The following is a 13,380-nucleotide window of genomic DNA, read 5'->3' on the forward strand; positions in this document are numbered from 1 at the left end:
GCGACTTTCAGATTCGATATCGTTTAATTTAATCATACGACGCTCGCACCTCAAACTCGCGTTCTTTAGTCTTCTTTTATATATATATATATCGAACTCAGTGTAGTGAATTTCTCTTCAATAAACATTCAAAGGGGGTTTTTGCCGGTCTCGCACTTGCGGGCTCGGACTTTCCTCCTTGGGTTCGCCCTAATCATTGTGTTTTATTACAAAAAATTCAAAGGTTCATAACATTGCTCGTTCCAAACTATCTCGCCTATCGAAGGATTCGAAAGGCGGGAACGCGATCACGCGCGATCGTACACTCGCCTTAAATAACGTATGTTATATTTTCCAGAATCATCGAGAGTATGACGTAGCCTTATCGAAATATAAAGTTGCAGCACAGACTATTCCAGAGTCTTCGATTCTTTGGAACAACATTGGAATGTGTCTTTATGCAAAACAAAAATATGTTGCGGTGAGTCTATTCTCTTCTTTTTTCTCTTAATTAATTACTTTTACTTTTTTTGTTTCTGCTTATTTACTTTGTGTGTGTGTGTGTGTGTGTGTGTGTGTGTGTGTGTTTTGAAGCTTTTTCTTTGTCCGAAAAAAAATATATACAAAGTGATTCAGAATCATTCAGGTGAGGTGTCCTTACAATGACATATTTCTAAGTTAATTCTGAGACAATTTTTTCTTTACAAAAATTTTATCCAAAGTTTACTTCTGGAATTATTAAGTAAAATAGGGGTAGCAAACAGAAAGTAAACAGGAGCAACGTGACTCATCATCCAACACAGGATTACAAATTTAATGTCTTCATACTGCTCGACGGATGAATAATTTGGAAGTGTCCGTAATGGCTACATGTAAATTTGACCACGTTCGAAATGGCCACGTTCGGATTACTTACGGGAAATATTGCACGGAATTCAACTTGCCCACGTCCGAAATAGCCACTTCCGAAACGGCCACATTCAGAATGACTACGTTCGGAATGGCCACTAAAAATATTGCACGAAGTTCAATTTATCCACGTTCGAAATGACCACGTATATTTTACTTGAGCATGCGCAGCGCTCATATCCTCATGCTTCTTGGCCACAAGCGCATGCTCTGTCTAGCACAAGCCATGCAAAAAATGCACGCTAACCCATGTATATTGCAAACAATGTAAAGTTCACATGTGTTTGCAAATTTCTAATACAATGTACATGGGTTAGCAATTTGGACGGGGTAGATACGGGAGAGGGGCCTAAAACCTTGCACTCCCCGGGCGCGCGTGCGCGTGTGTGTATCCCAGATAACAAAATGTCTGCACAGTGCGTGCACGCGTGCTTAATAATCTTCACAGTGTGACGGCACAGCACCATGCAGACGCGTCCTCCTTTGAGACTCATATCGCTCGCACACGTGAGTGCCGCACGCGTGCAGGTGATAGGAGCCTCATGTGAGTGTTCTAATTGAGACTCATATCGCTCGCATACATGCGACACTCACGCGTGTGAGCAATATAAGCTTTGAGTGTTAAATGATAAGATAATAAAAATAATAAACATTTTTCGAACGAGCGAGCAAAAGAGAAAGAGAGAGAGAGAGAGAGAGAGAGAGAGAGAGAGATCGTAAAATTTAATCATTGCCTTAGTTTGTCCTTAATATTCACCTAATGTAATATATTCTTACAAACTTATTAGTAAATAAGAATACTGTGAACGATATTTTAATCCGATGCATATCTTTATTAAGACGAAACGGGAAATAGCTGAGTTAAAAATCAAATTAATTTTCTACTATGTATTAAACTGAATTAAATTATATATTGAATATATATTACTTTGTGTTAAGAACGAAAAAGAAATACAAAATAAAGCTAAATATAATACTTATTTACAGGTACGTAACTAATAAGGGAACGGTTGGAGCTATCCCTTACCGACTTTGATAGGCATTGGATATGTTGTAGAGCATTAAAAAAGTTCAGAGACCCGTATTTTTTTATCGGCTTATCTCGAGGTTTAGGAATTGTTTCAACCCCTATAAAAAAACGTATTTTTTCATTTTTACCAATTATCTTCTAAAATATGAGATATATGAAAGAATGTTTTATACAAAAGTTTTATAGTATTTTATACTCTTTGCAATGTATTCAATTCTTTAAAAAATGTCAAATTTTCATTTTTTGTTTCTTTTCTTAGGGGTTGACACAACCCGTAAAACTCGAAGGTAATGAAAAAATACGGGTTTTTTTAAATGCTGTACGTATCCAAGTCTAACAAAATCGGTGAAGGACAGCCCCGACCGTTTTCTTATTGTAAGTACAGTTAATCGAAATAATTTCAAGAAATTATAAAGTTAATTGTTGAAAATGTGAAAAATATTAATCTCTTTAAACTTAGATTATTTTATATGTATATAAAATTAAAAGATTGTAAAATGTAAAAAATGTCAAAATTATCAAAATTCAATATTTCTTGAAAGCTTTACAAATTTACACACTTTCCAAATTTTCTAAAAATATCAAAATTTAATGGCATGAGTATGCGGTCACATTCGCATGCTTCTTGGGCAACGTTCTGTTTTACACATGATACGCATGGTACATTGTTTATCTTTGTTGTTTGTCTAATGTTAATAAACGAGCATGAATAATGCATTATGTGCATTATGCGTGAAATGAAACGCAATCATTCGCATCGTTACTACGGCGTTCGTATCGTGTATAATGGGTCACGTGGGTTGCCAGAGGCTCGCGCGAAGTGACGTGTAGTGTGAGGTTATGTTATGACAATTGTGTGAAGTAGTGCATTATTATACCGTTTGGTCTAATTTCTGATGTGTCTTTTAACAATAATTTGTGTCAAAGTTGTGATAAATTTCGAGAGGGATGGTACCGATTCACTGTAAGTGATGCGCAACGTGAGACAGTTAGAGACCTCGCAGAGGTTTCTCTTTGTGGAGACACTTTCGCGAATTGTGGTTTATTGATAACTGTGAGGTACTCATGACTCACGAGTCGTGAGATAGTCGTCGATGGTAAAACTTCGAGAGAGGGGAAGAAGCAGATAAAGAGAGGGGGGGAGGTGGGGAGAGAGAGAGAGGAGTGAGGCCCGATTGCGCACATAAGCGATTGGACACAGTAGTATTTCCCGATTAGACACAGATCCGATTGGATACGGACCCGATTAGACACGGACTCAATTGGACACAGACCCGATTGCACACGGACCCGATTGCACACCGACCCGATTGCACACGGACCCGATTGCGCACCGACCCGTTTGCACATGGAAGCGATTGCGCACCGATCCGATTGCCCACAGACCCGATTGGACACAGACCCGATTGGACACGGACTCGATTGGACACAGTCTCGATTGCACACCGTCCAGATCGGACACAGTCCCGATTGGACACGGACTCGATTGGACACAGACCCGATTGGACACAGAACCGATTGGACACGGACCCGATTGCACACGGACCCGATTACACACGGACCCGATTGCGCACCGACCCGTTTGCACACGAACCCAATTGCGCACCGACCCGTTTGCACACGAATCCGATTGCACACGATACGGAATCGAGGATTTTTCAGAAACATTGCACTTTAAATATTTTGATAGTGACTGTTGCTACGCAACAGATATTCTAACATATAGGTATTTTTAAGATATTTCTGTGATATATTTTGCTGCGTTGAAACGTTTTCTTTGTCTGTTGTAAAAGTTTGTAAATATTACCCATACAGCAAAATACATTTGAGATATAATAATCAGATATTTCTGTTTCCAGTTTTAAGTCTGTGATATATCGAGCCATGCGTTTATAAGCGCGTTGTAAACGCACCGTTAATCGAGTCGCGCATCTAGAGGTAATTCATGTTCGATGGATGAGAGAAGATTCGAGACGCGCGGGCTTTAGCTTCGTGTGGGTGCATACTTACCTGTATAACTATTAATATCAAATATACGAAGTACGAGGAAACAATCAGTGCATTCCTTATTAACAAGCCTCTAAACACAACATATCTGGCGACGAGGATCAAAACGAAAACACAGAATTTTGAAAGATCTAAGTCAGAAAAGCGGTAAGGTTAGAATTACACAATGACGACGATAGGAAACTTGAAGCCCTTTGACCCAACGATAGATGATATTGAGGTATGGATTCGCACTTTTAAAGCGTTCTTGTTGGCAAATAACATGGAATACACGCCGAAAGAACCAGGTAGTACCGAAGATGCCACGAAATCTCTCATCTCGAGAAAGTGTGTAGCAACACTATTATCTACACTCGGTTTATCAGTTGTAGGAACTCTAATTTCTTTGGTCTCACCAGCCCAACCAGAAGACAAGACACTTGATGAATTAATTATAATCCTGAAAGAGCATTACAAACCGGCACCTAAAGCACTAGCAGAAAGATACCGCTTTATGGGCAGAAAGCAAAAGCAGGGAGAATCAGTAACTCAGTTCCTAGCAGAACTTCGTCGTCTTGCTACAAATTGTAAGTTTGATACAGATCTTAACATACGTCTACGAGATCAATTTGTATTCGGATTACGTAACGAAGCAGCCCAGAAACAACTTTTCACTAAATCAGATGAGATTACATTAGAAGAAGTGGTCACATTAGCCACAGCACAAGAGTTATCAGAACAGAGTTTATCGCTCATTCGAGGACCACTCAGCTTCCAACATAAAGAAGTCAACAAGGTAACGAAGAATACCTCATCAAAGCATCCGCAACAGCAAGTGAAAAATCAACAGAAAGGAGGGGGAAAACCTTTCATTAATTACAGATACAACAAAGAATGCCCAAATTGTGGTGCTACGGATCACAGTAATACTAGAGATTATCCTCATAAAGAATCTAAATGTTACGCATGCGGGAAAATAGGACACTTATCTTTCAAATGCAGAAGCAGAGGACAGAATCAACAGAATCAACGACCGAAGAGACAGCAATTCAATCAGAGTAACACAGTAGATATCCGAACAGCAGAGCTTTTTTCATTAAACCAAACAACAAAACAGAAAATTTGGATAACAGTAAAAATAAATGAAACTCCTCATCAAATGGAAATGGACACAGGCTGTGAACGAAGTATGATATCAAAAGAATTTTGGGAGACACTCGGTGAACCTGCTCTATTAAAATCAACGCTGCAATTCAAGACATATACAAACCAAATTTTTCATGCAATTGGTGAGTTAAAGTGTAAATTAAATTATAATAATGAAACTATTGAACACATAATTCCTATTACACATGGACCTTCATTGTTTGGACGAGATCTAATTCGTAAAGTTAAGATAGACTGGTCCGATGTAGCAGCTCAATGTAATAAAATAGAAGAAAATGTTACATTAAAAGATATTCTTAAGGAGTTTTCAGACATATTTAGTGAACCAAAGGGACGCATAAAAAATTTTAAGGCAAAAATAATTTTGAAGGATGATGCTGTACCCAAATTTATGAAAGCTCGCCCTATTCCATATGCAATCCAAGAAAAAGCAGACCGAGAATTGGAGCTAATGGAAAAAGCTGTCGTCATTGAACGAATTAACCACAGCGAATGGGCGTCACCGCTAGTAGTCGTACCAAAGGCAAATGGACGAGTAAGGATCACTGGAGACTTTAAAAATACAGTTAATTCACAACTTCACATTACTCAATATCCTATTGCGACGCCAGAACAAATCTTTCACACAGTAAATGGCAGCTTAATATTCCCCAAATTAGATGGTAGTAATGCATATCACCAAATGGAGGTGGAAGAAGAATGCAAAAAATTTTTGGTAATAAATACTCATCGAGGACTGTACCGCTACAACGTCCTACCTCAAGGCATTGCGTCTTCGCCGGCCATATTTCAGGAATTTGCAGACAAGATGCTACAAGACATAAAGCGTACGAGTACATATATCGATGACAGGCTCGTAGGAGACACAACGGAAAAGGAACACTTACAAACATTACGAAAGATTTTTAAAAGAATGAGAGAACACAATTTTTACCTGACAAAAGAAAAATGCGAATTGTGTAAACCACACATAGAAATTTTGGGACATATTCTATCCAAGCGAGGAATTCACACAGATCCAAATAAAGTAGCAGCAATTGAAACTATAAGACATCCACAAAATGTGACTGAACTAAAGTTATTTCTAGGATTAATAAATTTCTACAATAAATTTGTCCCTAATTTTGCAGACAATTGTGAACCCTTATATAAACTCACTCATGACAATGTAGAATGGCAATGGACGAATAAATGCGAAACAGCATTCAACCGAATAAAAAGGGCTCTCTCGAATGCACCAATTTTAATGAACTACAATCCGGAGTTACCTATTGGAATTAGCTGCGATGCATCATCAAGAGGAGTAGGCAGTGTATTATTCCATCGAGTCCAAGAAGAAGGGAAGACAATTGAAAAACCGATAGCATACGCATCTCGAGTTCTTTTACCAGCGGAAATAAATTATTCACAGATAGAGAAGGAGGGACTAGCTATCATCTGCGCGTTGAAGAAATTTTATAAATATCTTTGTGGTCGTCAATTCATCTTAATAACGGATCACAAACCACTTTTAAGCATTTTTTGTCCAAAATCATCATTACAGCCCTATGCAGCAGCAAGACTTCATCGCTGAAGTGTATACATGTCACGGTTCGAGTACGTCATTGAATATAGATCCACATCGGAACATGGTAATGCAGATGTACTGTCACGGTTTCCGGATAAGAAGACAAGAGGAGAAGAAGAAGAAGATGCAAAAGAAATAAATCTAATCGCCGAAGAAAACATAGAAGCACTGCCAATAACGTATAAAGAAATACGTATAGCCACAGCAAGAGATAAGGTTCTGTCGAAAGTACTATCTTTCATTAATAACAAGTGGCCAAGCTCAATTGATAAGGAAGACTCAGAACTGCAGAACTACTTCAAGAAAAGAGAGGAGTTATCCACAGATCAAGGAATAATTATTTGGGGATTACGGGTGGTTATCCCTCAGAGACTGCAGAAAAGATTATTAAAAAGTCTTCATGAAACACATGCTGGAATAGTGAGGATGAAAGCATTGGCAAGACAATTCATATAGTGGCCAAATATAGACAGGGAAATTGAGGAGATCACAAAAAGTTGCATTAGTTGCTGCTCGAACAGACCAGATCCCCCAAGCGCACCGTTGCACTCGTGGAAATTCCCGGAAAGACCATGGCAAAGGCTCCACATTGATCTAGCAGGACCCCTACAAAATAGGATGTTCTTGATCATAATGGACGCACACACAAAATGGCCGGAGGTATATAACATGCAGGCCGACACGACAAGCAAAAAAGTCATCGAGAAGCTAAGAGACAGCTTTGTAAGATTTGGTATTTCGGAGCAAATAGTTTCTGATAATGGCAGGCAGTTCGTATCAGCAGAGTTCCAAAGATTCTGCAAAAACAACGGAATTAGACACATAACAAGCTCAGCATACCATCCACGCACCAACGGAGAGGCAGAACGCTTCGTGCAGACCTTCAAGAAGGCAGTATATAACGCAGAAGGTGACTTAACTTATCGCATCCAACGATTTCTATTCAATTATCGATGTACTCCACATTCAACGACCGGAGCAGCTCCAGCAGAATTGCTAACAGGACGAAGGCCACGAAGTTTGTTTGATTTAATCAAACCAGACATACACAGCAGAGTAGCAGTAGCACAGGCCAGACAAGAAAAGAACTACAACACACACGTAAAAAGTCGAGAGTTTGAAAAAGGAGTGGAAGCGTGGATCCGCACATATTCTAGGAATGAAGCTAAATGGTCCTTGGGAGTTATTATAAAGGCTCTAGGTCCAGTCACCTATCTTGTCCGCGTAGGAGATCAATATTACAAACGTCATGTTGACCAAATCCTCAAGGCCATGCCATTGCGACTTAATGCGGAGGAAGTTCCGGAAGATAATAGTTGTCCACCGGAAAAACATATCAAACCTGATTCAGATTCGCTGTCATCATCCCCGGAACGAACAGAAGAAAAAGAAGAATTCGAGACAGCTGAAGAAGCATCAGAGTCTTCAGATACGGAGCCGCCACAATATCTAGTACCCGAAATGACACGATCATGTCAACGACCACAGAGGACTAGAAGACAGCCTGACCGTTTGGAGTATAAACAAAAGGGTATTCAAAAGGGACGCGGTTCTAAATAAAAAGGGGAGGAAATGTGATATATCGAGCTATGCGTTTGTAAGCGCGTTTTAAACGCACCGTTAGTCGAGTCGCGCATCTAGAGGTAATTCATGTTCGATGGATGAGAGAAGATTCGAGACGCGCGGGCTTTAGCTTCGTGTGGGTGCATACTTACCTGTATAACTATTAATATCAAATATACGAAGTACGAGGAAACAATCAGTGCATTCCTTATTAACAAGCCTCTAAACACAACAAAATCAATTTTAAAGTTGTTGTGAGTGTGATGCACTCACACCAAGAATGTCGCGGGCGATAAAGGTCGCACCGGGCAATGTTTTCAGTTGCTTAATAAAGAACACCCAAAATCTCCTGATTTTGGGGTGGAATCTGTATAGCCAGCAATTACTGGCTAAGCAAGTGCACTGACTGAAGGCCAGTGACCGCGGAAGTACCCTCCCCGGTTATACGCCAAAAATCGGTGTATATAAACACCGATGTAAAGATAACGAGCGGGCTTACTTGCGTACCATACAGCGACAAACGTATGTCGCTCGACGTTACATATTTGTCACGGGTTTATTAAGTGACTAATCAAATTTTGTAACTAAGTTGAAAGAATATATATATATATATATATATATATATATATATATATACAGGTTCTAAATAATGCATTATTTTTTGTAATGCATTACGATTTCATTAAAGAATATTTTTTCAATAACCAATACAAAGTTTCTCAATTACGCATTACTTTTGAAATAAGTAATGCAATTTTTTTCATTACGCATTACTTTTGTAATAAGTAATGCGATTTTTTTCATTACGCATTACTTTTAAAATAAGTAATGCGATTTTTTTCATTACGCTTTACTTTTGAAATAAGTAATGCAATTTTTTTCATTACGCATTACTTTTGTAATAAGTAATGCGATTTTTTTCATTACACATTACTTTTGAAATAATTAATGCAATTTTTTCTATTACGCATTATTTTTTAAATAATTAATTCGGTATTAAAATGTTTTGCAGACCGAGTTCAATTAGATCGAATAATAATTAACAATGTTGCTAACCTTGAAAAACAACATTTTCGGGTATTTTTCATTTATTCAATATGAAATGATGATCGTGCACTTGACTTAAACCGAATCAAAAATAAAATGTTTTTCTGTTCGTGAACGATTTTTGTATTTTCAAGCCACATTAAAGATTTTATCAGAAAGAGAGTGTCTTTCTTATTTCGTGCGGGAGTGCGCGAGTAAGAGTGCGAGGCAGTCTTGCCGGGCGAACGCAACAATATATATATATATATATATATATATATATATATATATATATATATGAGTCATTCTTTTACAAATCGGACACCTAATTGAACGATCCATTTTTTTATCTGTTTGAAAATTTTCCTATAGGTTCTAAGCATTAAATGAGCGAACACGTGTATCGGGATTTTTTTTTCAAAAAATACACGAGTTCAAAATTTTGACGATGCGTCGGTTACACTGATCTTTAAATTATTATATCTTCGGTTCTATTTATCGTAAAGACTTCAATTTTTTTTCATTTTAAAGCTAATAAAATGACCTTTCTGAAAAAATTATTTTCGTTTAAATCAACCTTAAACATTTTATTTCATTGTAACAATAGTAATTTACAAATGCATATAATTGGAAATAATTTCACAAGAAAGTCCATTTCATTAGCTTTAAAATGAAAAAAAATTGAAATCTCTACGATGAATAGAACCAAAAATATGACAATTTAAAGATCAGTGCAATCGACGCATTGTCAACATTTTGAACTCGTGTATTTTTTGAAATAAAAAGAAAAAAAATCTCGATACACGTGTTCATTTATTTTATGCCTAGAACCCATAAAAAAATTTTCAAATAGATAAAAAATGGGTCGTTTTTTTTCTCAAAATCCGTCCGATTTGTAAAAGAATGACTCGTATAGTAGCCAGAACATTTTTATTTTTTTCGAACTTATAAATTGTATACTAAACGTTTTAAAATATTTACTTATATTTATGATAATAACTATAAAATAATATTTACTTATATATATGGTAATAAATATAAAATAATAAATCATTTGGTACATTTTTTAATCGTTTTGATAATAATATTGATCGCGTTAATACGATTCTGAATCGTTATACGACAGTAGTCGTCTTTAAAAATCTCAATCGTCTTTTAAAGCCTTCACAGCTAGCTTCATCACGGAACCATTAAAGGACAGTGACTTTCTTTTTGTGTTCTTTTGCTTATGTTCACTTTCGGGGTTTATAAGAAGTAATACTCTGAAAACATATGAAAGAAAATAAGACTTAAAAAAAAAGACGTTCAAAAGACGTTCAGCACGAAAACGTTTTCTTACTCTATTTTACGTCATCGAAATATATTACCATATATATACCTAACTATATAAGTTTATTACAATACTAGCAAGTTGGGTACAATAAGCGAGTTTTGTTGCTTGCGAGTTATACATGCAAAACCGTGTAAAATTACATTTAGGAATTATACATGTTTTTCGGTTACGTGATGTTTCGACGCGGCTATCTTCGTGCAAACATCCCAACTGTTTGTGAGAAATACATATTGGGAAAATGGGAAAATTAAATAAAAACTGATATTTTTTTTCCAGTGTATGCGCTCATAAACCCTTAATAAGGAAATGGTTTGAAAACTCCAAAGTTTTTTTAACCTGTGGCATATATACGTAGCCAAATACGTAATGCTAAAAACATAAGTAGAAATTCATCCAGTATAGCGCTCGGGCGCATAGAATGACTTTCTCCTTCAGTACGACGTCGCATTTCGCTTTGATGTCGAATAGCGATTTTCCTGTTATTATATTGAATTTAGATAAACAATATGACTATTAAACCAATTTCGCTGTCAAATGAAGTAGTATAAATTATTTATAATTAGTCTTTTAAAACTTTACAAATTCCCATATAAATTATTACTGCATTTGTATGCTTATTCGGTTCATGTAAATTACTTGCCTCTGTTGTGAGCGAGACACTCACAATCGATAATAAAATAATATTAAAATTAAATTAATAAAGATATTAATAGAGTTCGCCAAGGAAGACTCATCGCGAGGTGTCGAGTAACACATGCCTCGTGTGCTGCCGGCTAGCCATCGCACCGATCAACGCACTGGGCATCTCGTGAAATTTAGCAAAGTTCAGCTTAGCAACAATCATGCCACCGGAAATGCATATTTGCATTTTGGCTAAGCTCGTTGCTAAGCTCGCAAATATTTCCCGCGCGCCGGATGTGCGCGGATATGACCAAATATGGAGACGCGTGAAGTTAGCCCCCAAACATTAAAAAAAAATCTTTCAATAGCTTATTCGATTGCTCTTCGTTTGCACATGTATGCACATTTCGAATTTTTGTTTGCACACTTCTGGTTAAAAAGTTATGAGAAAAACAATTTTGGGGGGACCAACTTCACACTCGCCCAACTACAAGCAAATTGGATCCAACTAGTCTTAATCGTTAGATTTTCGTTTGCACATTTCTAAAAAGCTCGATTTTTCATTTGCATACTCTTGATTAAAAAGTTATAAACAATTAAAGTTTCGGCAACAGTCGCCGTAGGGAGATAAAGTCGAAACACGAATACTGCTTTCAAAATTACATTAATCGATAGTTTTGTTTGCATGTTCCCAAACAATTTAAATTTTCGTTTGCACACTTCTAGTACAAAAATTATTAAAATAATTTTTGGGGGCCAACTTCACATCAGCCCCTAAAGATTAAAAAAAATTTCTATAGCACATTTGATTACTCATCGTTTGCACAAGTATGCACATTTCAAATTATTGTTTGCCCACTTCTAATGCAATGTTATTAAGAAAAGAACTTTAGAGGGACAAGCCCCTAACTATGAGAAAAGTGGATTGAAATAGCCTTAACCGGTAGATTTTTCTCAAGAATATGCTGATGATAGTGTTTCAACTTTTGCAAACATTATATTGCAACATAACAATACACAAGTGTTTATAAAAGTTACAGGAGATTTTAACGAACGTTATATAAGATTAGTAATAAAGGAAGAGGTGCCGTTTAAAGAGTTGACGAAGGGAGAAGAAAATATCAGTATAATATAAGATAGGCGGATCATGTGGAGTTTAATTTTGTGATAATTTTACATAAATTATAACATTTGGCCTGACCAACTTATGCGATATCGTTACACATTTATTTTTTAAACTGTCCTTCCAAACATTTGTAGCTCTATAACAATAAGCAATATAATGTCCTACTTCTTGTTCAAAATAACTATCATAAGAGGTTATTTCTATCAATCGATATTTTTCTGCTTTAATTTTTAAGTTTATAGGTGTAACGACCGTTTTTCGCGCGGAGACTAGCTCGTCGGAAAAAGGTCAGGGCGAAAAAAGGCTCAAAGATAGCAGAAATGCAATGGATAACTGGACGATACTCTTTATTGCTTATTTTATAATACAGATAGGTTCGCGGATATTTACAGCGCGGGGGGGAATTATATACAGAGGTTGGTGTTATATACAGTGAGATCTTCGGCGATCAGTAACCGCGCGCGTGACAGCCAGCCGATCAGCTGCTTGGTACGGTGGGATGTCCGCGGCGCGCGGTGTGGCGGGCGGCGCGTGTAGCGAGCCCGACGTTTGGGCTTGGTGGCCGGCGGGCGCGCGGTGCGGAAGCGGGTGTCTCGCGTCCCGAAGTTTTCTCGTGAATTGTTGCGGCAATTTTCTGAATCACGGCTTGGTTTTGCGGAACGGCGTCGGCCCCGAGTACGCTCGGGGGGAGACGGAGAACACTCCGTGCCGGTTACCGGGCCGTGAGGATGTGGTTGGGAAGGATTCTTGCTAGCTGCCGAGAGCTCTCGGCGGAGACAAAGCACGCTCTACCCCCGTTGTTTGCTTAGCGAGGAAGGAAACAAGACGAGCTAGGTCGAGAACTCTCGGCGATGACGGAGAACATTCCACCGTTTTTCTTGGCTCGTAAGGTTTTCTCTTCTCGTCGGAGCGAATCGGACGGGATAACGAGAAGTGATCTTTATCGCTGCCGGGCGGCCTTATATATGGTCCCCGGCAGCGACTCGGGAGTCTTCGGGACTCCTCGGCCTCCTCTCGGGCCGGGATGCTGGTTTGAGAGGAGGGAGGCGAAGCGCCTCCGAGATGCGCGTCAT

General features: G+C 38.0%; 2 protein-coding genes across 3 annotated transcripts in view; both read left to right on the top strand.

Moving 5' to 3' along the window:
* Nucleotides 1-13,380, top strand: part of LOC105836806 (Bardet-Biedl syndrome 4 protein homolog) — a 222,488-nt gene that overhangs the window by 114,843 nt on the left and 94,265 nt on the right. For both annotated transcript variants that reach the window (XM_036291581.1, XM_036291580.1), the window contains exon 7: nt 338-460. In XM_036291581.1, coding sequence (XP_036147474.1) covers nt 338-460 — 123 coding nt within the window. The remainder of the gene's footprint in view (nt 1-337; nt 461-13,380) is intronic.
* Nucleotides 7,232-8,615, top strand: LOC105828348 (uncharacterized protein K02A2.6-like). Its single transcript, XM_012666627.3, has one exon. It carries the CDS (start codon nt 7,257-7,259, stop codon nt 8,196-8,198), a length of 942 nt encoding a protein of 313 aa, XP_012522081.3. The 5' UTR covers nt 7,232-7,256; the 3' UTR covers nt 8,199-8,615.

This window comes from Monomorium pharaonis, chromosome 8, assembly GCF_013373865.1.
Source record: "Monomorium pharaonis isolate MP-MQ-018 chromosome 8, ASM1337386v2, whole genome shotgun sequence".
NCBI lineage: Eukaryota > Metazoa > Arthropoda > Insecta > Hymenoptera > Formicidae > Monomorium > Monomorium pharaonis.

Coding starts and splice junctions, on each gene's coding strand:
- LOC105828348 (XM_012666627.3), top strand. CDS start 7,257: ATGTTCTTGATCATAATGGACGCACACACAAAATGGCCGGAGGTATAT.